This window comes from Acartia tonsa, chromosome 6 (assembly GCF_053477335.1).
Source record: "Acartia tonsa isolate MP-2025a chromosome 6, ASM5347733v1, whole genome shotgun sequence".
Classification (NCBI taxonomy): Eukaryota; Metazoa; Arthropoda; class Copepoda; order Calanoida; family Acartiidae; genus Acartia; species Acartia tonsa.
The window spans coordinates 38,216,718-38,242,773 of NC_137265.1; the positions used below are offsets into that span (position 1 = coordinate 38,216,718).

Below are 26,056 nucleotides of genomic sequence, written 5' to 3' on the forward strand. Positions count from 1 at the left end.
ACCGAAGGGTTAGGCAATTGGCACCGCAGCGTAGTGTTAGAGCCCCCCGCATTCTAGAAGATATAGGGGAAAAGCTACTGAGAAAATAAGACGAAATGCCTCTTAAGAGACGTTGCCACAAAAGGGACTATACCCGTAATTTTTCATATAAATCTTTCAATAATTTCATGTATAATCATTGGGGATTTACATCAATTTAACAGTTATTTTTCTTATCCCTTGAGATCTCGGAGCAAAAAGCGTGGAAGGAAGGACGGACAGCTATAGCCTAGTTATAGATTAGCTGCGCTACTAAAAATAAACAAACATTTGAGCTGAGTAATTGGTATTTTTTCTACATATTTTTCCTCTTACTCGACAAAGAAAACAATAAAAATGTAGCAAAAGTAGAAGTAAAAAGTTGAAATTCAATATGAAATATCTTGATCCTAAACAGCTCATGTTTATATTTGCATCTGTATTACTTACAAGCAGGGAGCAAGGGAACAATGGGCTGTTTAGTCTCCAAAGTTTATACAACATTTCTTACTCGTTTGCTAAAAAACTTTGAGGACTATTATTAAATTTTGATTTTATGGTTCATTAAGTTCAGAGTCCAAACGTTTCAACTATTAATTGTAATCTTCCCTAGGGGTAATTTGGTGTATCATATTGTGGATGTACATATAGCCATTGTCTTATCCGTTTAAATTGTTTGTTGTTTCAAATCTTTCAAATCAAATAGAAAGAATTAACTTTCTTTTTCTGTAAAGTGAATAAGGTTGCAGAAAAACTGAAAATATATTTGAACTTGTATCGAATTATTCAAACCTTTTTTAATGTTACCGAAGCCATATATATTATCTTTCAAGTATGTATTATTCATATGATCATTATAAAATGTAAAATTACTTTATAATTAAGCTTATAAAACTGAATGTACTTTGTCCATAGAAAATTTAGTAAGTTGTATAGTTTCAAACTTCTTTGCAAACAAAGAGAGAGTGAAAACGTCATATGTTGCTGAACAAAAGGCATTTATTTAATAAACCCTATAAAACAATTTTCTACAGATCTTTTTTTTATGAATTTTTGGATTTTCTAGGATCTGTCATTTAAACTTTAACTTATATTACAATTACTCTAAATTTATCACCCACCCTTTTTATCCAGTCCTAAATGCTAATGATAATTATATCATGCTTTACCAACTCTTTGATTGCACGACCTTTCTTTGGAAGTTCTAACTGTGCATGTTAATGAGATGGGCCTGTTTTGGGACAAGGCACTCCCCCTAAATATTAATGTAGCGATTATGACGTAGCAGCAGTAGGAACTATTTTTAACATCTTTGGTGTTGAGCCGAGATTCGAAATCGCGGGTTATTTATTTTACCTAGGTCTGGTGGTATGAGGTACACAGGAGCCGAATGATTCTGGATAGGCAGAAATAAGATCATCGTTGATCCTGTCCTTCAGGGGTCCCAACACGATCACGGGCCGGGTGTAGTCTATCTGAACCTGAAAAGGAATAAAATTTATTTATTTTTATTGTGTATGAAGGGGGGGGGGAGGCTTAACCCTGGAATGTCATTGTGATATTTCTTTAAAGAACTACAAAATAAAACGTCTATGCCAATTACTTGTCAGTTTAAATTTAGCAAAACATTTGATAGACCAATTCTAATTGTGGTTACGGTATTTTATCTGAAGATTAAGATTTTAGGAGGTTTAAAGGATGGTTTTAGGCTATTTTAGTTAATTGCCAGACTAACCTGTTGCACCATTTCATAAGTTGGCACATAATCCTCCTCCGCCTGTTTGTTGTTGGTCTCAGCATGGTCCGCCCCGCTATCCTCGCCTCCGCCCATACCATCCTCCTTGCTCTTCATAAAGGGAAGCTTGCGCCCCAGGCTAGAGTATTTCTTGCGGTCCTCTCCACTCTGGTTGCGCCATCCAACAGATCTGAAAAGTTATAGAGTTATCAATCTTGATGTTCAATCAAATAATTCGTCCCAATTTCTAGCAGACAAAGAATTTATCTATCTATAATACAAAGTAGAACGATGTCTGTCTGTCTGTCTGTCCGTCTGAAGCTTAAGATCTCAGTAACCACTGAACCGATTGGGCTCTTCTCTTCAGGGAATATACCTACTGGTCCTGTGATGGTTTTAAGCTATTTTCTTGGGGGTCGGGACACCCCCAACTCCCCCAAAAATGAAAAATACCCCCCCCCCAAAAAAATTTTTTTTTTACTTTTTCTTTTTAAATCTAAAATACGAAAAATTAGGTTGATCAAACCTCTTGGGGCAAAGCCCCTAGAGGCTAGGGGCGAAGCAGCTAGTACATAAATAATTAAGCTGAGGGTATGTTCATAAAATTTTCTAAAAAAAAGGTTTATCCTACGGAATTTGTGATCGGATTATTCCTTTACTGTGTTACTATTGGTCTAATTAAGAAATAGATCATCTTTATTTATTAGGAAAATAAAAGCTCGCCCAAGAAATAAGATTTTCATTTTTTTCTAATGGTAAAATTATATATATTTATAATTTAATGTAGTACTTCGTTCATACTGATAACGTTTTAACGTTCAAATAAAATATAGAAAAATATAATAATATATCAAAAAAAACATTACAATTTATCTTTAACATAATGCTAAGAATCCCAGCAACATTTGATCAACAAAATAAATAGGTATTGATTCTAAGAAAAACTAATCTTTTCCAATTAATAATACTGAACTAAAGTTTTCCTTGTGATTTGAATTTCATAACTTGGAACAATCTCAAACTTTAAAATGGATTTCAATCGGGGACAACGGGGCACCATCTTATGGGATGAGGTTTAAAATGCTGTTTTAGAGATAAATAGCCTAAACCCATCTTATATTAAGTTCAAATGATTAAATTCAAAATTGATGCATTTAAACAATCCACTTATGATCTTTTTGTTTATGTCATTTTGAATTCTACAGGATATTTTTAAAGTACAGTCATTATATTTTCGAAAAATGTATTTATTCTTAAGTCTTAAATAGCACTACCCTATTCTAGAAAATGAAAATCTGAAATTTATTTGAAATCAAACAAATTTGCCATTATAAAAGTTTGCTTTATTAGATTAGTAAGCAAAATTAAGTTTTGGATATAAAATATGTTTATTTGTTCTTATACTTTCATTTTATTTAAAAAGATATAAGTTTACTTTCATTTTCTTACATATAAAAAAAAATAAACTATCGTTTGTTTTATTATCAAAGTAAACAATAATGGGGGAAGGGGTTAAATATATGTATGACGTATGTCCCCAACCCGTGGACCCTGTGCCGACTTTCAATTGGGTCTTTAAACATCAGCCAATAGCGTCGTAAAATTGAAACAAACAAGTCGCTACAAAAGAGCAGAAAGCAATTTGCAAGCAGACGAAAAAGGTCCCCAACACAGGATCCAGGTAGTTGTCTGGGTTATACATCTATACTTAATACATTTATTGTTTTAATATATTTGAATTATATATTGTAGTTCATTGAAACTGAAAAAACATCTTAATTGAGTTCTTTTATGCACAATGTACATACATTCGTGACTGTTGTTAAATTGAATTAAATAAAATCAATTGACAATGCTAATGCAATTCGTTGTCATTTACTAAAAGCACAGATTCTGTACACTTGATGCAAAAAACATGAAAAAAGTGCAGAATAGTTATTTTTTGATCGTATTATGGACAACTTTCCGCGAATAATAAAATGTAAATTTTAACATTGATATCACTTTTTTAGCCCTAAGGTACTGAAGAACACAGTAATAGTGTCTGACTGATTATGACGTAACAAATAAAAATAGCCAATGAGAGTCCACTATAAATTTTAGCATTTGTCAATAACGGCCTCTCATTGGCTAATTTTTTTTGTTACGTCATAATCAGTCAGACACTATTACTGTGTTCAGTACTGAAGGCCTGGGCTATCAAAACTGGTATCAATATCATGATTTGTATCTAAATATTAGAAGAAAATTGTCTGTAATACGATGCTATACATGATTTTTCACTATGACTAAGAAATGGTTCTAATCCATCAGATAAAATTCGATTTTGGAGCCATACTGTAAAATAATTTGTTTCGTTCCAAAAATCATTACACTTTATAGTGACTTATTTTAAATCTAAAAAACTCTGTTAACAGTTCATGTATTTTTATTTTTTCCTCTTTGATAATAAATGGGGTATTCCTGTCCAGTTTTTTGTTTATGAATGAATATTTCTTATTCACGAGGGTAAGAAATATTCATTCCTAAACAAAAACTGGACAGGAATATCATTCTCATTTAAACAAAAAACTCATTTTTTTATGCTAAAATGTGGTTTAATTTTGGTTTTTAATTTTCATTTATTTCCCGGCTATGATCATTTTTATCCCTGATATCAAGTTTCTTTTAATAATTAATAAAAATTCAAAAATCTTCCAAAAAATGACTACCTCGGGGAAATAAATGGTTACCTCCGGGAAATAAATGAATATTTACATCCACTATTTAAGGGGTTGTTTATATGGGAATGAATAATTATAATGGTTGTCAAAATATAAATTGACTTTATTTTGGAAAATGTTGTATATTTCCTGCATAGATATTTTATGTAATATCCATAAGTTTAATATTGTAAATATCATTAAATCTCTGCAGTATCAGGATAAACTTGGTACAAATATCCAACATAGTTCGACTTGGTTCCTGACACTAACCCACCTACAAATATGATTCAGAAAACCTAAGTATGGCTTCGAACCGCTTAATATCTGCTGGAATAGAACCGGTTCTCAGTCATACTGAAAAAATCATGTATAAAATCATATTACTGACAATTTTCTACGGATATTAAAATGAATAATAATAAGATTAATACCAGTTTTGTTAGCCCGGGCTTTTGGCCCCTCAGGGTAAAAAAAACTGGTTAATTTTTTGATTTCTCATTTTAACGTCAGCGTTAAGCTGTCTATAATACGATAAAGAATTCCTTTTTTCAGTAAAAATGAGGGGGGGGGAGGGGTACTTTATTTATATATTCTTGAGGATGTTACTAACACATTTTGACGCAGAATTTATCCTGTTACTTATGGATATATACATATATAATACTTATATATGTTATCTGCTTATAAATATGGATCTTGCCAATGTATATATGCATCTGATGTTTAATAGTTCTAGAAAATCCTATTGTATAAAGTAGTAAGGTCTTTTTGTCATTTAAGATTTCGCTAATCATTGTAACGATTGAGTTTTCCATTTTAGGGAAGCTCTATATAAATCTCAATACTTTTTTGGCTGCTTCATTTTTAAATTTAAGACTTTGAATTTTTTTTGGTATTGTACTGCTATGCTAAAGGCGAAAGAGAAAACAAAACAAAAAAAAGAAATAACAATTATTCAAGAAAAGAATGAAGTGGTAGTAAGCTTTCAGTGAACAAAAGTAAAAAGGTTATGGTATATTATTTTTTCTTTAAAAGAATATGATTCTACATGTATGTAGAAATAGACAATACTATTACTGTATTGAGAGTAGTGATATGGAACTATATATTTTAAGATTTGCATTACATAGTCAAATCTAGTTGGTTAGATAACAATAATATGCAGAAAAGAAATTCTCTTGTTATCAAAATTAAAAAAGAATTTAGGCAAAATAGCTTTTGTTCACAGCTTTATGCTATTGAAAGCTAACTTATTATATTTATACACTTCCAGCCAATAACGTGGTCAGATTGTTCCTACAGTGAGTCACTATTGGTCAAATTAAGGGGTTAGGTATCTAGACACTCTATATTTATTGTCAAGAACAAAGAAAATACAATTTTTAGTTTAAAAACTATAATATTGTATTTCTTGTTGATACATATTTGCTTTTAGATGTTAATATTAATGTCTTTTCTTTATATTTATACATATTTTTTTCCATGGAGAAAAAGAAACGTAAATTAAATAAAAGAACATATATAATATATATATATTCGTCTGACCAAAATGTTTTAATAATTTAAGAATTATTTATCGCATTGAATTAGAGACAGCTTTACGCGGATAATAAAATGAAAAAAATCACGAGTTTTGTTAGACCGGTCCTTCGAACCCTCGGGTGTAATAAAACTAGTATTAAATCTATGATTTGTATTTTAGCATTCATGGAACATTGTCTGTAATACGAGGCTATACATGATTTTTCAGTATGGCTGAAAACAAATTCCAATCCAGCGGATATTAATCGGTTTCGAATTTTCCAATTAAAACACATTTTTTTCTAAAAATTTTCCCTATTATGAAATTTCATTTATTTTTTCATCTAAAATATCACTATCTTTGGAATGCTAACTGTCTATGTTTACATTACCATTAATTTTTTTCTTGTGTAAATAAATTTTCTTTAAGTTATTTTAAGTGTCTGTATATCCCTGATATTTGTATATGCAAGAGTGATTATGTCTATATATCTCTTGGGGAGAGGCAAAAATTAATCTATGATATCACCAGAAAGTGGGGGGATATTTGGCTTGTTATTACACTAGTCCCTAAAGTTTGGGGGATTTTTAATGAATTTTGATTGGTTGGTTCATTAAGATAAGGGTTCAAACGTTTCAACCACAATTTGTAATTTACAGAAGAGGTAAAATTTCGTGCATCGTCATTGGTAATATTCATTAATTTATCTGCCATTGTCTTATCCCTTTAAATCACTGGATATACAGGGATCTTCAGGGATAAGACAATGAAAGTTAAATTAATGTAAATCCTCAATTACTACCTATCTATGTTGATTAAAAATTTAGGTTGAAAAGTTTTGAAACTGTTCGTTTGAACGAAGGAATTAGAAGTTTTAAGCCAAGAAATAAGAGAATGCGTTTAAAAACTTGTATTACCAGTAAAATTTACACCATAATGTCCTCTCCCACCCTGACTATAGTCTCATACTTATCTTGTCAGTCTTACATACATTATATTCATTTGTTTGCTTGGTTAGAATTTCACTTTTTCTATAATATTTTATAATAGTAAAGAAGGAAGTGTCCCTTATATAAAAGAAACAAGATGTCTTTCTGTGTGAAGCAGTTTCTCGCCAACTGCTGGACCGATATGGTATTTTTTTACAATAAATATCAAGTGTAGGTTTAAAACGAAGGAGGGTACCAAAAACCCTTACTAGACAAATCTCTCTTGAAAAAAAAACACATTTTTCACTTTTTCTTCTCAAAATAAAAATTGAAATTGAAGGGTCTAATTACTCCCATATTCTTAAGAGGCCTATAGTAGCCTTTAGTATAGTTATATAATTGTAACTCTCAATCAACCAACTGCCAGTAGAGATCCAACTCCTTTAACATTGATATAAATTGAAATAGGTTAAGACCATAAACCCTTATTTTAAAGTGTAAATATTAAAGAAATTAGGGATGGGACAATCTTGTAAGATACAAAAATTCCATTTGGAAAGTTTTTTTTCTTTAATTAACCATAAAATTTGACTGATTAAAAGATTAATATTTTATGATATTTTTTTTAAAATCTGGGGTATGTTTAATTTATCTTTCCTTTGTCCTCTCCCTCCCTGGGAAATAATGGGATGAGAAATTGTGTAAAGATGTTTCCCTCATGAGAGAATTCTACATTTGTTCAACAAAATTGAATTTTAATTCAAACCATCACTTCAATGCTGGGATAAAGGAATGTAAAAGCTAGAACCAATGTGTCTATCTAACAGAGTATAGGATGCTGTGAGTATTGGTGCAAAAAATGGGGACAAATTTTAAATTGATTTGACGGGGCTGATTATTTACGTCACAAGTGAGGGGAAAGAAAAGGGAAGGAGGAAAGAACCCCCCTAGAAAAGAGATGGGGGCATGACGTAACACGCCAAATCAATTTAAAATTTGTCCCCATTTTTTGCACCAATACTCACAGCATCGAGTATAGGTAAAGTTATTTATGTAATAGCAATTACGTTCATAAAGACCAAAAAATATGAAAAAAAATGGGGGGGGGGCTCTCTTGGTAGGGTGGTAATACCCTTCCCCAAAATTGTTCTAACACTTCCCAAGCTACAATAAGAAGCTACAATCACAACCATCCTTTTACTTTTATATAAAGATATATCTTAAAAATAAAGGCTTAATAAAATATAATCTCAAAATATAATCGATAACACCAAAGGATTTTTATATTTTTAAAAAAAAATTTTTATGAAATTTTCTGAGCACCAATGCAGTCAAAAATTTTACTTTAATACTTTTAAATTATGCAACATAAAAGTTTATTTTAAATTTAATTCATTTTTGTAACAAGATCATGTTAATGATCAATTTAAAGTAGCATACAAAAGTACAACAATGGTTTTAATTTTATAATTCTTCATAATAATATCCGCGGAAAGCTGTCTATAAGACGATGTGATAAATAATAATTTTGTTTTCTAAAGAAACTATCTAGGATAATTTATCAGCTTATTGTTTATGTCCATTGAGTGCCAAAAGATATAATTGCACAACAAAATGATCATTATAATTGAGAACATCATAAAATTGATCACAGGATAAGCATTAATTTTCTTAAAAAACTAACTTTATATTGAGTATCAAATGCTTTTCTTAGGTCTAAGAAACAATAATTAACCTATATTTATCCTGGGAGGTCGGTCTGTTTAATACTCTAGTGCCTACAGTTTTTTAATGTCGTTTTCTTATTCGTGTGCTTAACAACTATGGGGGCTTTTGCTGATTTTTAATTGATTGGTTCAATAAGTTGAGTGTCCAAACGTTTCAACCAGTAATTGTTTGTGTTTACTGTTATTAGATTTTAATGAAATAAAAAATACCTCTCGTCATAAGTTTAAACCTATTGCAGTTACTAGTATGTTGGACTGATGCAAAAGATGGAGGCCAAATAATATTTTCTTATATGTAATATCTCCCATCACTGGCTAAACCAAGTGCAAAATTGTATCAAATAGTTGGATGCAAAATCCCCTGAAGAAAATTAAAAAAGTAATTGAAGTTTTCTCCGGTATAGATTTATATAAAGTAGAATGCAACAAAAACTATGTTTGAAACTGTAAGATGCGGCCATTATCCTACAATGTGTTCTTTTAGACCAAGAAAGTCGAAGTAGAAACAAATATAGAAGTTTTGTCAGTACTTTATAAAGACAACTCCAATAAAACGATATTTTTCTTTGTGGTGTACATTTTGTCTTGCTAATAACAATTGACGATCAAAATATCTATACTCATTAAGATGGCACGCGTGGTTTTTTTTTTGGTAGGTACTGACTTCTTCAGTCTTAAAAACTAGAGTGACTTTTTTAGACTTAAAGAATAGAGTATGCCATTATCCTTGAAAAATGAAGTTAACCCATTTGAATGTTCCATTTAAGCTAAAGGGTTGAACCAGAAAAGTATTAAACTAGTGATCCTAATATTTAGATTAAAGTACAGGAAGGTTTTAAGCCATTTTCTTCCTAAATCGTACCTATCTGTTATAGAAATCAGCATACAATCACTGTAAATAAGCATATACTATTTATATTCACTTCTTGGTAAAAACACCTTTATTCTTAGACATCTTACCTTCTATACTAGGAATGTAATAAATGAAAATAATCTTTGCTTTGCTTCTTATAAGATTTGTTCTAGTTTTTAAAGACCTTAAACGTTTTGAATGTTTAATACAAACTACGTTGTTAATCCAAACAGATAAACAATTCCAATATTGTCCCAGGAGTGTTTTTTAGTAGCATAACTACTCTCTAACACAGGTTGTTTAGAATTTATATTTAAGAACTCAAAATAACGAAACCAAGCATGAAAATAAATTTATTAAACATTATATTTACTGAATACATATTAAAACTGCATTTGAACTTTTCTAATATTTTCAATTTAAGATGTATGCTTTTTGCTGCAGTTCTCATGGATATAACTTTACTTGAATGTTGCACAGATTTTAATGTACTTTAATAAAGTAATAGTCGCAGATGGCTGAAATGACAATAACCCCTATACACCCCTTTTACACCTTCCCCTTCCCTCCTACTGGATGAACGAACTGACCAATAATTGAGGTTCATATTAGCCAGTAAAATTGACGACAAAACGTAGGTGTCCTACATCAATTGCAGCAATTATGGATTTAATTGTCTCAGATTGTTTGTGTCCCTGTTAATGTGCGTTGGTATTTGTGTGTGTGTGTGTGGTTTTGGTGTGTGAGTTGAGAGAATAAGCATTTTCATCTGAAGACCATAAAGGAAAGATCTTGGTAATGGTAAAAAATGCATTAGTAAAGAATTATCCTGGCCTGTAAGAAAGAGTGGATTTACTTCAGGAAAGGGCAAAAAATATAAATTTATAATACAAAATATGATGCTTGTCTTTCCATGAGTCTGTTCATCCGTCTAAAGCCTAAAATCTCAGTAACCACTGAAACCGATAGGTTCTGCTATCAGGAAATATACTTACTTGTCAAACCATGATCTTAATCTATATTTGAAAGTCAAATGTAAGGATAATCCACCTAAAGACCTCTTAGGGCAAAACCACTATTATATTTATACAGCTATTTGATTTTCCTTAAGAAAATCATTCAACAAAAAGTATATTATATGATGATTTAACCTTGGATTACAAATGATTGTTTCTGCTTTAAAACCAAAATTGTTAGATATTCTTTTTTCTATTTTCTATAATATAATAGTACAACCATGTGTGTGAAGCATTGAAAGAAAGAAAGGGTTTAAATGATAAGTAAATGAGCAAAAAATGATATGTAAAAAAATACATGTTATTCTAAAACAATTAAAAAGAAAATTTGTCAATGTGTACCTAGCTCAGCAAAATAATTCAAATTATGTAAAGTATTAAGCTTTTTTTGTCTGTAGCGAAGGATCTCGCTAACTGTTGAATCTATATGGTTCTACTTTACAGCGAAGCTTCTTATATGTCCAGGGAAGTTTTTTTTTAATAATTGGGGAAGGGTATTTCCACCCAAATAAAAAAATATACCCCCCAAAACATATTTTTAAAATTTTTTTCTCTTAAAAACTTAAATTGAAATGGGGTTGAAGATCGACATCCCCTCCCCATTCAACTTTATCGCCCCTATATCAATGCTTCTAAGGTCGTAACCGCTAGTATCTGGTATTTACTGTCAATAATCCGTTTTTGGGTCAATTTTTTGCCTCCATTTTCCTTAAGTAAATGTCTGGATGTTAATGGGTGTGTATTGATGGATATTATTTTTCTCTGAGGAAAGAGCAAGTATTCTAATTATTCTTGAGGTATTTAGAGGGGGGGGGGGGGCTGAGAATATTCTGTTACTTTTAAATAATCATTCAGTTCTGAATCTTAGTACCATAATATAGGCTAAATCCTATAATATTTCTTAGGTTAACCTATTAGTATGGGTTTCTGTACCCCTTACATAGATATGTATTATGTAAGACTTATGTAACCCTAACTCCTACTAGCCTAAGAAATAATATTTAACTTCCTTCAACAGAAAAATTCTAATCAAAAATAGCTTGCATGAAAAAAATAACAAAAAACTGGTATCTTTAAAAAATGAAAATCGGAAAATAATGAAATAATGAAATAACCTTGTAAGCTTTGTTATTTTTACGTTGAGACTAATAGACATACGGACATACCTTCCATCTGTCCAATAAGATTTTAAATGCTAATTATTTTATTAAATCTGAAATATTTGAAAATGAGACGGTGCAAATCATTGCATGAGAAATTTCAATTTTGTTTGCCTTGTCAATTAATTAAAAAGTTTTAAAGCCGCAGCTTATCAAATATTAATGTCAAATAAATATTTTCGGGCCATCAACTTTTATTATAACATCAATTTACTTTATTATTGTACATTTATATTGTAGGTAAAATAGATTTAAGGGTTATTCAATATATATTTTAAAATGTGCTCAGGTTTTCAAGAGCAAAATTAGTTGCATAATTTTCTAGACAAGGATATGGCTTAACAATTAAAAAAAAATCTTAACTGAAAATTAATTGAAAATAAGGAGGAGGGGAGGTAGTTTTTCGTTTATTTGTTAATTACTTAAAGTTAGGTTATATTAGGTCTGTGTAGCGCCCCAGGGTTAGGCAAAGAAAGGAATATTTTTTTTAAATTTTGAAAATAAGAGGAGATGAGTTGGTGAGGGATAGCAACAATCCATTCAGTCCTTGAGATTGTATTGCAACTAGCCAATATTTTGAAGAAAAAAACTGAATTTTCTGCAAAATCCTAATCCTTTTCATTCCAGGATCCTTTACTTATCCATTAGGGATTAGCTTGCGGACATTAGTGTTTAATTTTACACCTTCGAGTCTGGGCCATAATTATTTTTAAAATCCTGCAAAGTGGATGTCTAAACAAAATGCATTTTTGATCAGAGATAGAAATATGAATTGCAAAAAATAAACATTTTTGGGAAACGTCTTCATATTTTAGCCTTCATGAAGTAAGAAAAATAAATAATTTCATATTTATAAAGTATTTTATTTTTAAATAATTTTTAGCATTTAGATATGAAATTTTTTCTATTGATAAAATCTTTTATACTTGCCCAACTAGGACCTAACCTAACACTGTAAGCCTCAGGGAAATCAACCTTTAACAACTAAAAAAATCATCTGGAAGTCAAAACTTGGCCCAAATATCTGTCTTTTATAAAAATTTAAAGCATCCTAACGGGTTTAAATTTGAGATTTAATTGCGGCTGCCGAGCCCTGATTAAATGAGTACAGAAAATTTAATTCGGAGTGCATATCATTGGTCCCAAGATTTTTAATCTAATTGTGCTTATTTATTATGCTGTTTTATCTGACCTAATCTGTCCTCTAAGGGTTAAAGAAAACTTTTTAAAAATATTTTCTGAATCATTGAAGGGTTTTTGGCCATTTTTCTGTTCTTCCCCACCCCTAAGAAAACAGAGCCCTTAGATACTAGGGGTACAGCCGCTAGTTTACAAAAAAAAAGTTTAAAAGCAAAAGAATTGCTACTTTATACATTTTCTTAATTAATGAAAACTTAGAAGTTAATCTTTGCACATATACTCAAAATATGTTTTTCCTCTAAAAGTTTCTTTCGTTTACATTTCTACCCAAAAAACGTAAATACTTAAGTGAAAGGAAGTGTTTCTGTTTGTATGCATGTTCAATAAGATGTCTCAAACTAATATAGGTGAGTGTTTTGCATTGATCCAAGAAAAGTTTTATGCTATTTCAAGTAACGACATCTCACCCATTTAAGATCCTAAAAAAAATCTCTCAAAACATGTACATAGAAAAAATTATACTTCCTATCCAAAAATCCTTTAATTCTAAATTAACAAAATGTCTGTCTGTCTTTATGTTTGTCCGTAAAGATATCTCAAACAGCTTGACCCTGGAGGCTGGGGGGTGAAGCCACTAGTATAAAAAGTGACATTAAACATGGAGTAACTGGGTTTCTCATAAAAAGACCCAGGCACCGGAAAAGTTAAGGAATGTCCGTGCAAAAGTTAGTTGACGGCTCACCAAGGAATACAAACTCAATGTCAGGCATTTGCGGATAAGCAGAAAAATATCTAAAAATTTTTGAAGTTGTTTGTTTGTATATCTTCAACTAGCGGCTACGCCCCTAGAGGCCTCTAATGGCACTTTAAATGTTTTTGTTTGTTAAAGTTAACTTTTTATGTACGATACCACCTTATTTGACTTTGAAGTCTCCCCTAAATTTGAAAATTTTTTTTTGTCATTTCTCTTGGGAGGGTGGTGGTACCCTCCCCCAAAATAGTTATAAACCTTCCCGGGACTTATGAGAAGCTACCCTGTTAAGGAGAACCCGATCGGTTCAGCGGTTAGCGAGATCCTTCGGTACACACAGACAAACATCCTGTTACTTTAGTATAAGGATAAGGATTTTAAACCCAAAGCAATTGGATAATTTATAATAATTACCTAGAAATAGAAGATTCTAAAATAAGATTTTAAAAAGCTATAATCTAAAAAAACAACATTTTAATTTTCAAGGGCTTGTTTTAATAGTTATTTATTACATCGTATTACAGACAGCTGTCCGTGGATATAAAAAAAATATAAGAAAAAACCGGTTTTGAAAGCACTGTGGGTCCGAAGGCCCGGGTTAACAAAACTGGTATTAATTTCATTTTTAAAAATTTTATCTTGTCTATTGTCTATAATACGACATGATTTTTTTAGCATGGCTGAGAACCAGTTCTAATCCATGGGATTAATCGATTTTGAAGCCATAATATTATTCCAATTAAAATCTCAGTTTTTCTGTTACAATCCTATCCCTTAGTTTGTGTGAGAAGCCCTAACTTTATCTAATTAATGTTTCTTGACTTGAATTGGCTGAAGCCACTTAAAAGTTTGACAGACAATATATCAATTATACAGAAAACATAAAATATGTCCATATTTTGTTATTATTGATTTCCAGTTTTCATTATGTTTAATTAGAACTATAAGATCAACAAAAATCGACCTTGTCCTTTGTTAAAAAGCATTTGAACACATTTTTATCCTATAATTTAAAGAAGTAATGTTTTTTTTTGTCTGAAACTCGAGATATCTGTAATTGCAAGTCCAAATTGTTCTTTTCGGGTAAGCTTTATAAATATACCTAGTGAGTGTGGTTTTATGCTATTTTCCTGACCAACCCCATTCTCACTTGGAGGCTATGAGCGAAGCACTTGGTATATTACATTGCAGAACATAGTGAGAATTAAAAATCTAATTAAAAAGAAAAAAGTAGAAGAAACACTCCTTGAAATTACAAAGTAAAATTTACCTGTGCCGGGCTCGAACCTTCTTCTCCCACCTACTTCTGGAGGGTACTAGGCCCATCTCTCCCTCCTCTCCCTGGGGCAGCACCCGCCTGGCCTGCCACCAGTCCTCGTCGCTGGCATTGGTCACGTGCAGGATGTCGCCGAACCGGAAGGACAGGCCACGGCTGGGCAGACCCTCGTCCTTTGATGGATCGTAGTCAAACAAAGACCTGAAAAATAAATCTATTGAATACTCAAAAAGATTCTCTAAAAAGCACTATTCAAAAAAGTTATTTTCTTCCAAATTTCTACAATTAGCATTTTTAGTATTTTTAATGATATTTTTATTAATTAATTAAGGGATCCAAAGGGATAATTGCCGATAAATTGAGTTACATCCCCAATGCTGGTATATAAAGTAACTCCTTCTGTAAATTAAAATTCTTGGTTGAATTGTTTGGATATTCAATTTAATAAACGAAACGAAAAAGCCCCAATAAAAGTCCCCAAAGTTCCCAAGCCAACTAATAAGAAAATGTTATAAAACTTTGGAGACTAGAGCAATAAACAGCCCATTGTCCCCTGAATTTCTGATAATAATGTTTTTTTTTCTCTTAAACATTTGTTACTTTGTTCTTATTCTGATATTAAAATAAAACTTTCATTTTAGCAAACACTAGAACCAAGAAACAGCTGAAATGTTGGTAACATGATGCTTTTTTCTTTTAAACGGATTTAACTTAAACCTCAGAGGACACAGGAGTTGCAAAGATTTCAGAAAATTCAATTTTAACATTAAAACTGTATATTCTAAAATTATAAATATCACTTTCTATTGATATATTTGATAGTAGCGGCATTAGCCTAGACTAGGGACACTTGGGGCAAGGGGGGGGGGTTGACTTTTGAGGAAGGCAGTACCCGCCCCAAAAATAGTTTCCATGCACCTATAAGAAGCTTGACTGTAAAGGAAAACCATATCGGTACAGCGGTTAGTGAACACACATTCTTTTATATAGTTAGGATAAATAGGATTGACTAATTGTAATTCTGCTAATTATTAAGTTTCTTTTCCTTGATATATTCATGATATTTTTATTGTACTTTATAAACAAAAAATTCTCTTAAAAATCTGTTAAAATCGGAAAGAATTTATGAAAGACCTGAACTAATGAACAAAAGGAATTTTTTTCGATTCCATTTTTGCTAATTATCCCTTCCTCGTCTGGGAAGGGGAGTACAATGGCGCTTGAATTAATTTTTACTTACTTCTTCCCCCTACAACTATAAGCACTTAAATTAGAAATTCAAACAAAATGATTAAAGAAAAAATTATTTCTATTGTCCATTGTCCTATCACTATGTCATTGTCCATACTTCCTAGTATAAAGCATCACAGGATTAAAAGAATGGGTAGATCGTCAAAATAAGGCTTTTTATCATATTTTAAATAGCGCAGCTACTTCATAGCTAAAAAATGTATGCAAACCCGACGGGCAATAGTGAATAGAAGGTCTAAAAACTTTCTATATAGCAAATACTTTATTATCACTCTTTTATAACCTAATTATTCTATTTATTTTCTAATTCATTCGCTCATCCCTTTAATAATATAAATGTATTTTTTAAAGTCATCTTTGTTAAAGGGAGGAGGAGAGAGTAAGGCAAGGATGCATTGGAATTCACAAAGGATGTTGATAAAGTTTGTATTCCTATGAGACCTCAAGGTCCAGGAAGAAATCTGGGTAACTTTGTGCTCAGGGAGGGAGTAAATAATGTTAGATAAAATTATATTCCCACCAATTTATTTAGGCTAAAAGGCAGAATTTTCCAGTATAAGATTTTTGAAAGAAGTTGTTCTAATTAGATTTTTAGAACCAGTTTGTGTAAGGTTTAGGTATATTTTTCTTTTTAATCTTTAAGATATTTTTAAAAGAGTTCTTTGTTTTTATCGCAATCATTTAAATAAGATTCCTTACTTTTGTGTGGTAATTTGTAACTTGTATTAGACAAAAAGTAGTTAAAATTCCTTTACTCCCTTTAATTCACCCACCCCCTCCTTTATGAAACACTGTAAAAAATGTTAAAAAAGAAAATTAGATTATACTCAAAACATGAATAAACTCAAAAAGCAGGCCTTAGTTTGTTTTACCCAGGGCTAAGACAATAAACGATAAATTGATGTACATTGTACACCTCTAATTATAACAAACAAAATTCTATAGGTACCCTAATTTAACTTGAAATTGTTGGTTGAAAAGTTTGAACACTGCTTGTTTGTACTACTTAATAATTATTATATCTCCATATTTTTAAGACTAACAAATGAAAGAACTTTGGGTTCCTTTCCTGTAATATTTCTTATATTTTTAAGAGTGAATTTTTTGTTATTCCCCCTAGTGAGTGACAAATGACAAAGATAAATTGAGCATGTTGTAAAATTGTGCCTGTCTAAACTTAAAACAAATCATAAGATAATTTTGCCTGCCCTCTTATACAGGTGTGTGCACATTAGGTCAAATAAGAATTAAAAGCAAAAATTGTAACAATACGCCATTTTTATGTGAATATAGTATTTCAAGTGCTAAAAAGACAGTAAAGAAAGTTATAGCAAATTTTATAGTTTCTCAGCCGTAATTAGGCCAAAGCTAGGATCTAATAAATAAGCCATGGATCTTTAGACATAGAATTGAAGAGTGTAGAATAATAATGTTTCAGGACCCTAGTTCTAAAACTAACCAATAAAAATGTTTCAGGACCCTAGTTCTGAAACTAAGAAATAATGTTGTTGGACCCTAGTTCTAAAACTAAGAAATAATGTTGTAGTACCCTAGTACTAAAACTAAGAAATAATGGTGTAGGACCATAGTTCTAAAACTAAGAAATGAAATGTTTCAGGACCCTAGTTCTAAAACTAAGAAATAATGTTGTAGGACCCTAGTTCTAAAACTAGGAAATAATGTTGTAGGACCCTAGTTCTAAAACTAATAAATAAAAATGTTACAGGATCTTAGTTCTAAACATAAGAAATAAAAATGTTGAAGGGCCCTAGTTCTAAAACTGAGAAATAATGTTGTAGTACCGTAGTTCTAAAACTAAGAAATAATGTTGTAGGACCCCAGTTCTAAAACTAAGAAATAATGTTGTAGGACCCTAGTTCTAAAACTAAGAAATGCAAATAGTTTGACATGATACATTCTCATTAGCTAACTCTGGGAATTATTTTAACCAGAAATATACAAATTTACAACCAATCAAATATTATCATTAATGCAGATTATAGTGACATTTACATGACATTTTTAATTTTTATGCATTATTATTAAGATTTTTATAATTGAAAAGAAATATTTTGTCCATTGACCTATCCCTTAAATTTGTGATTTCTAGAAACTTTTTACCTTTTCCTATTCTATGTAAGTTCTATACTTTCAGCACAGGTATAGAAGTATCGTCCTAATAGCTTAAAAACTGAACATCTTTTATTGCCTCAGCAAAAATGATGGAAGCAAAAAAAAACACCAAACCCTCTTCCCTGCAAGGTAGAAAACTGGGAAAAAATTGTTGGGGGGCCTGAAAGTTTACCCCCATCTTTATCTCCTTTGACCAAAAGTAAAGATAACAAATACTGGACCAATACTAAACCTTCATGAAAGTTGTAGAGCTATCGGACAAGAAATTCATAAACTCTGATTACACATAATAGATACATACACACAACCTACTACTTTAAAACTCATCCCAATGCAATGCACTAATCATGCTGAAAATTCAATAAAATGCTCGAATTATTCTGAATTAGGTTGTGCACACCTAAAGGAAAACAATTCTAAAATAAAAACAATTAGGTAAAATATATCCTATTTCATCAATCATAAAGTTAGTACATTCTTTTTTAAACTTGTATAATTACTTTTTCAACATAATAATAATCTAACCCTGTAGGCACCTTAACCTTCCAAGGGACCAACAACCTAACCTAAAATAAGCCAAAAGTATCTTTTTAAATAAGGTTAAATTTGTAAACATAATTATGCCTTTGCTTTAAATAATATTAATGAAAACCTAATATTCCCACTTGGCACTTTTAAAATATATAAAATATTTTATTTTTTTGTTGGGTCAAATTTTGTATGTTGATCCCCTCTATCATAAAAAAGCTCAACATTTTACTGAAACATATAAATTGAGACAAATCATATTGCGAAAAGATGAAGGCAGAAAAAAGGAAAAGAGAGAGAAATAGAGTGGGGAATATGAAATAGAGAGAGACGGCGCAAAAGAAAGAGGAATAGCTGAGCTTGGAAAAAGAAAATATTTTGTTGAAATAAGAATTGTATTTTCTTTAAACAGTCCTCAACTATATTTTCACATGAGGATTTCTATAACTAGATTGGGGATAGAAAACAAGGACAATGCTGTCTATTAGAAGCGCAGCAACAATAATAAATTAGCTATGCGTTTTGCATAGTTTAACTAAACTCACATAAGGAAATGCAAGCTTTTATTAAAAGTATTTCGTCTTGTAGTCAAACATTTTGCCAAAGTCGAAAAGACACAAAATAAGATTTTAATGTACTTTTCTATAAATAATCTACAAAAGGGTAATTTTGTTTATTATAATTGGGGGTGCACATCATTTCATTATCCATTGTCTTATCCCTTAAGATTCTTCCAAATTTCCAACTGTTCAGCTACTCTATGATTAAGGTCTGCCAACACAATTATTATGTTTGTAGTTATCTTGGTAGGCTTTAATCACTCTAAGAAATTAACTCTTTCTGTTTTTCTCCATCTTTTACATATATTCATACTGAAAGATGAAAATGTTTTATTTTTGTTGAAATTCTATGCTTAATATATGCTTTTATGAAATGAGATGGTCATGCTAATGCTTTACTAAAAGATCAAACATTAAGATATACTCATAAAAGATACCTAATGTTCAATGTTGAAATAGAGAAAATACCAGTTTGATATCTTTTTCCCTTCTAAAATAGGTTTAAGCAGAGGTCACGAGAATTCAAATGGGGATCCTTTTATCGCCCATTGTTCTATCCCTCTATATTTTATTTTTACCACAAACTAAGATGTATTTCGATTCTATTTTCAGACATTTATTTTTAACTTTGCTGTTATTAAAGATTAATGCAATGTAATATTTTATTTTTAACATTTTTTTTCTTCACAATTTTATTTTTGTACTTAATCTATAATAATAAAGAAAATCAGGGCTCGGCGCTCGCTCTTTAGCCGCCTGTAAACTTCAGTGATATAAACAATTATACAATTTAAAAAATCAGATGGAAGTTAAAACCTGACTTAAATAGGGCAATCCCTCTATTAAAAAAAATATTAAAAGCTTCCAAACAGGATTAAATTAGAGGCTTAGTCGCGGCAAACGTACGTCTGCCGAGCCTTGGAGATCATAATAGTGTGAATTTAATTAAACCAAGAAAGAATAAAAATACTATGTTATGAATACTAATAAGATAACAAGAATAACAATGGCAAAGAAACGGATAGATAAATCTATGAAGCATAGAGGTCCAAGGGGGGGGGGGGTAAAGGGGTGATAACCCCCCCCCAAATAAAAAAAAATGCCTCTATAAAATAAAGATTAACCCCCCCCCCCAAATGAGCTTGGTGGTGCCGTAGGCAACCCCAAAATTTTTATTTTCAAAATATTACCCCCCCCCCAAAAAAAATAAAAAAGCTTGGACGCCCCTGCTATGAAGATAAAGTGTTGAAAATAAGTTTCCTTTTGGGATGTAGCTAAAGAAAAATATATCGCCTCGCCAAAAATATATTTTATTCGCTTTAAAATGTTCATATAGGATAGGGGCGCAAAAACTGAAGTGACAAAGATTGTTGATTATTTTCTTCTTTCCAAACAAACATTGACTAATATTTCTGACCCATAAACAGTTGACTTACAAATAAAGAGACAAAGAGAGATATATTATATTTTCTCCTAATTACAGAGGGGAGGGGGACATTGGGCTGTTTATTACACTATCCAAAGTTTTTTTTAATGAGGTTTGCTTATTCGTTGACCCAACAACCTTGGAAAATTTTATTTAATTTTAATTGGTTGGTTCATTAAGTTTAGTGTCCAAATGTTTCAACCACAAATTATAATTTTTAGAAGGGATAATTTTGTGTACTATCAATTTAACGGCCATTGGCTTATCCCTTCAGATCCCTGACTTGTTGATTAAGTGAAAACTCTGCTTTGATTATTTGAAGAATATAAATAAAATTTTTTATAAAGATGCCATATCCTTTTATTTATGTATCCATTGTCTATTGTTTTGTTAATATATTCTTCTATTAGGTATATTTTAGTGATTTTCCTTAACCTTTTTTTTAAGTAACCCTTTTTCTATGATATAATAAGTAAAATTTAAATATGCGATAAAAATATTAACATTCATGAGAGAGAAAAATAGTTAAAATTGCATAGAATATTTTGAGTTATGCGGACACACATAAATTGTCGCAAAAAATTATATTTACGAGCAAAAAGTTGAATTTATGTTTTGCCTTTTTTTCTTTACCTAACACCTTCTTTTCATATTTCTTTCAGTGGAGATATTTTTTTAATAAGCGAAGCTTTTCTGTAATTTTAGTTGGTCCGTCCGTCTGTAACGGTTAGCCTTTTTCGTTAATTTAGGCCTGTTAGAATTGTCCTATCGATTTCAAACTTTGCATGATTATTCCTGTAGTAGTTAGGTGCGATTTAGAAAGCGTGGCAACTCTATAATCGTCACCACAATGTCCGTACGTCTATTTTAAACATGTTGATTTACAACAAATTTTTATGTGATAAAATGATCCAATTGATCTGATTTTTTTTAAACACTAATTCCTAGGACAACAAAGTTCAATGTTAAAAATGAAGCATCTCTATAATCAAGTACTAAACATGTAAGTATGTCCTTAAACATTATCCTGCATTTAAGCAATTTTAAACAAATCTACGTACAATTTTGTCAACACTTATTCTATTCATTTTTGACACTCTACAAAAGTAAATGTCATACTGTTTCAGAGCTTCGCTTTTAATGATGTTGTTATCCTTGTTCTTAAACATGTTTTTGTCCTACTAAATGCTGGCTTAGTGTCTGCGTTTTGTGTTATTTGGGTGTGTGTGTGTGTGTGTATGTGTGCGTATTTGTGTGTGATTTGTTTTTAAAAGGTGTGCAAAGCTTCACTTGGTAACATTGAAAATTAACAATTTTACCCTTGCCGAGAATTTTCTATAATTAGAGTTCGTCCGACCGTAATGGAGAGCTATAATCGTCAATTTAGACATGTTAGAATTGTCCTATCGACGTTAAACTTTGCATATGATATTTGAACAATAAAGTACCTACAATTTATAAAACGCCCCGAGGAGCCGAAGATCCGGGCCAACAAAACTGGTATTAATTCTATGATTTTTATTTTAATATTCGTGGAAAATTAACGATACAATATACATGATTTTTTATTATATCAGCTTAGAGCCGGTTCTGATCCAGCGGATAATAATCGTTTTCGAAGCAATACTGGAAATAGAAAAAAAGAATATCAACTGAGAATAATAAGGCATAATGAAAAATACTGCTTCTAAGTAAGTAAATATTAGAATATCAATCAATAAGGAAATAAAGGAAATGGCCCCCGTCATTAACAGGGATGCAAAGGAATAATTAATAGAAATATTTATGATGAGAATATTTTTACTTTATGAAATACTAACGGCTACGCCCCCTAAAGGCCTCTTGGGGCACTTGGGGTGATAATGGTGCTTTTTTGAAGAGGGGGGGGGGGGGTGGTTGTTCCTTCCCCTAAAATAGCTATAAACAATAATAGTTTATATGAGAAGATACACTGCAAAGGAGAACTGTATCGGTTCAGTAGTTAGCGAGATCCTTTGCTACAGACCAAAACACCTTACTACTTTATATAATAAGATTTATTATAAAATATCCCTCAAGTTTTTTGGTAGATTTAAAAGAGAAAAAAATTAATAAAAAGAAATCCGCTTTTACCATGTAGTCTTAATAAACAGCAAAAAAATCCTCAAACACTTGCATTTTCAGTAATAATGTTTTAAAAATATGATTCTTTAAGCTCATAATGTCTTCTCTTTATTACTGTGTCTTATTAACCCCATCTCCCCCCAAATCAAAGAAATAATAGAATACATAATCTTATAATGTATGGCCAAGCCTTCTGCCTTGATGAAACAAAGCTACACTGGAATATGTCCGTCTGTCTATCCGACGTTCTCAAACAAATATGGAATTTACGTATATAAACCCTCTTTAAGAAAAGATATTTTTGTATAGATTAATTTTACTTTAAAAATCATTAAATGCCATCTTTAATTCTTTATTACTAAATTATTACAGTTGGGTGTTCTTTTTCCATCTTTTATTTTGTCCCTGTAATAACCCTAGCTATCAATTCGTCCACTCTCAAGGGGCGCAGTCACTAGCTTTAAGTATACAGTATACACAAAAGTTCATATTGGTAATGGATATAAATATTACGTGGATATCATGACAGGGCAAAAGATTTATGTTGCTAACATGGACATCCCAAATTGGCCAGTTCATTTATTAATTGGGAGGGGAGGGGATGGAGTTAAGGGAGTGGAGAGAAGGGATAGTTATTAAAGCAAGCTTTATTTACTTTATTAGAGTACACGATAATTTGTTGCAAGATCTAAAAAATAATAAATACATTGTTTTAGTACAATTTATTACAAAAGTCCTTGACGTGACTCGTTATTCTACCCTAGTAATCTCAAAACGTGTAAGTAAGCAATTAACATTTTTTTTGGCTTACTTAAATGTGCCATTGTGCCCTTTTTGTGGTAAATTACTGATAAGCCATAAAGAATACTAGTTGCTTACTTATATCAGCATTCTACAACAATTTGGTCTTACTTGTGAGATAAAAGAGGGTGGAGTAAATAAATACTCAGCCATTTACAGTAAAAGTGGCTTATATAAGTTGAAGTGAAGAAAAAGAAGGAGGAGTTATAATTAATCCCTTCCTTCCTGTAAGCAGTTTATGAAAAAAAGAGAAGATTTGGCTGATATAAGCCAAATAAGCAACAAATGTGATTGATTGCTTATAAGTAATTTATCCAAAAATTGCATGATTTGGTATATAAGCCAAATAAGCATTTATTGTGATTGATTGCTTGTAAGTAATTTATCAACAAATTGGATGATTTGGTATATAAGCCAAATAAGCATTTATTGTGATTGATTCCTTATAAGTAATCTATCAAAAAATTGTATGATTTGGTATATAAGCCAAATAAGCAATAAATGTGATTGATTGCTTATAAGTAATCTATCAAAAAATTGCATTATTTGGTATATAAGCCAAATAAGCATTTATTGTGATTGATTGCTTATAAGTAATCAATCAAAAAATTGCATGATTTGGTATGTAAGCCAAATAAGCAATAAATGTGATTGATTGCTTATAAGTAATCTATCAAAAAATTGCATGATTTGGTATACAAGCCAAATAAAGATTTATTGTGATTGATTGCTTATAAGTAATCTATCAATAAATTGCATGATTTGGTATACAAGCCAAATAAGCATTTATTGTGATTAATTACTTATAAGTAATTTATCAAAAAATTGGATGATTTTGTATATAAGTAAAATAAGCAATCATTTTCATTGATTGCTTATAAGTAATTTATGAAAAAATAGCATGATTTGGTATATTAGCCAAATAAGCAATCATTTTCATTGATTGCTTATAAGTAATTTATGAAAAAATAGCATGATTTGGTATATAAGCCAAATAAGCAATAATTTTCATTGATTGCTTGTAAGTAATCTATCAAAGAATTGCATGATTTGGTATATAAGCCAAATAAGCATTTATTGTGATTGATTACTTATAAGTAATTTATCAAAAAATTGCATGATTTGGTATATAAGCCAAATAAGCAATCATTTTCATTGATTGCATGTAAGTGATATATCAAAAAATTGTATGATTTAGTATTTAAGCCAAATAAGCATTTATTGTGATTGATTGCTTATAAGTAATCTATCAAAAAATTGCATGATTTGGTATATAAGCCAAATAAGCATTTATTGTGATTGATTGCTTATAAGTAATATATCAAAAAATTACATGATTTGGTATATGAGCCAAATAAGTATTTATTGAGATTGATTGCTTGTAAGTAATCTATCAAAAAATGACATGATTTGGTATATAAGCCAAATAAGCATTTATTGTTATTGATTGCTTATAAGTAATTTATCAAAAAATAGCATGATTTATTATATAAGCCAAATAAGCAAAAAACTTTACTTATAAGTAAACTAGCGGCTATGCCCCTAGAGGCCTCTAGTGGCACTTTAAATGTTGTTGTTTGTTAAAGTTAATTTTTTTCTCCTCTAAATTTGAAATTTTTTAGATTTTTTTGTCATTTCTCTAAGGAGGGTGGTGGTACCCTCCCCCAAAATAGTTATAAACCTTATGAGAAGCTACCCTGTTAAGGAGAACCCGATCGGTTCAGCGGTTAGCGAGATCCTTTGGTACAGACACACAGACAGACACACAGACATCCTGTTACTTTAGTATAAGGATTATATGCCAAATCATGCTATTTCAATTTTTTTTTGATAAACAGACTTAGAACTTGACTTGTGAGTAAATCAATAAAGACCAAAGTATTTAATAAAAATACTTTTAAATTATTTTTTGATAAAATAAAGGGTGTGCAAAAATGTTGAATTCAAATATTAAATTTAAATTTGCAGCTTGTGTGATTAGTCATGCATAGTCAAATGTTCCTTTTAACTTTAAAACTTGACTGTTTGCATTTTTAAAATTTAAACTGGTAAACTGGTGTTAAACAGTAGAGTTTATAGCAGTTTTAACAGTATGCACATCTATTTTTTACCATTAACACAAGCCATGCAATTTGAATTTTAAACATCTATGCATTTTTTTGCCCAATTTTTTTTTATACAACAATATACATAGCATTTTCTACAATAAACACAAGCCACACAGTTAAATTTTAAAAATGTACACATTTTTGAACACCCTTTAATTTAATCTTTAAATATTTACATGCAAGTCAAGTTTTAAAGTTAAAAGGCTTATATACCAAATCATGCTATTTTTTGATAAGTTACTTATAAGCAATCAATGAAAATTATTGCTTATTTGGCTTATATACCAAATCATGCTATTTTTTGATAAATTACT

The 26,056-nt window shown here is 30.6% G+C and overlaps 1 protein-coding gene across 3 annotated transcripts in view; it reads right to left on the minus strand.

The window, feature by feature from the left end:
* The window catches only part of dlg1 (MAGUK family member discs large 1), a 79,431-nt gene that overhangs the window by 13,143 nt on the left and 40,232 nt on the right, over nt 1-26,056 (minus strand). For all 3 annotated transcript variants that reach the window (XM_080164731.1, XM_080164730.1, XM_080164733.1), the window contains 3 exons: nt 14,827-15,033; nt 1,754-1,943; nt 1,375-1,499 (listed from right to left, as the gene is read on the minus strand). In XM_080164731.1, the coding sequence (XP_080020857.1) occupies nt 1,375-1,499; nt 1,754-1,943; nt 14,827-15,033 (522 nt within the window). The remainder of the gene's footprint in view (nt 1-1,374; nt 1,500-1,753; nt 1,944-14,826; nt 15,034-26,056) is intronic.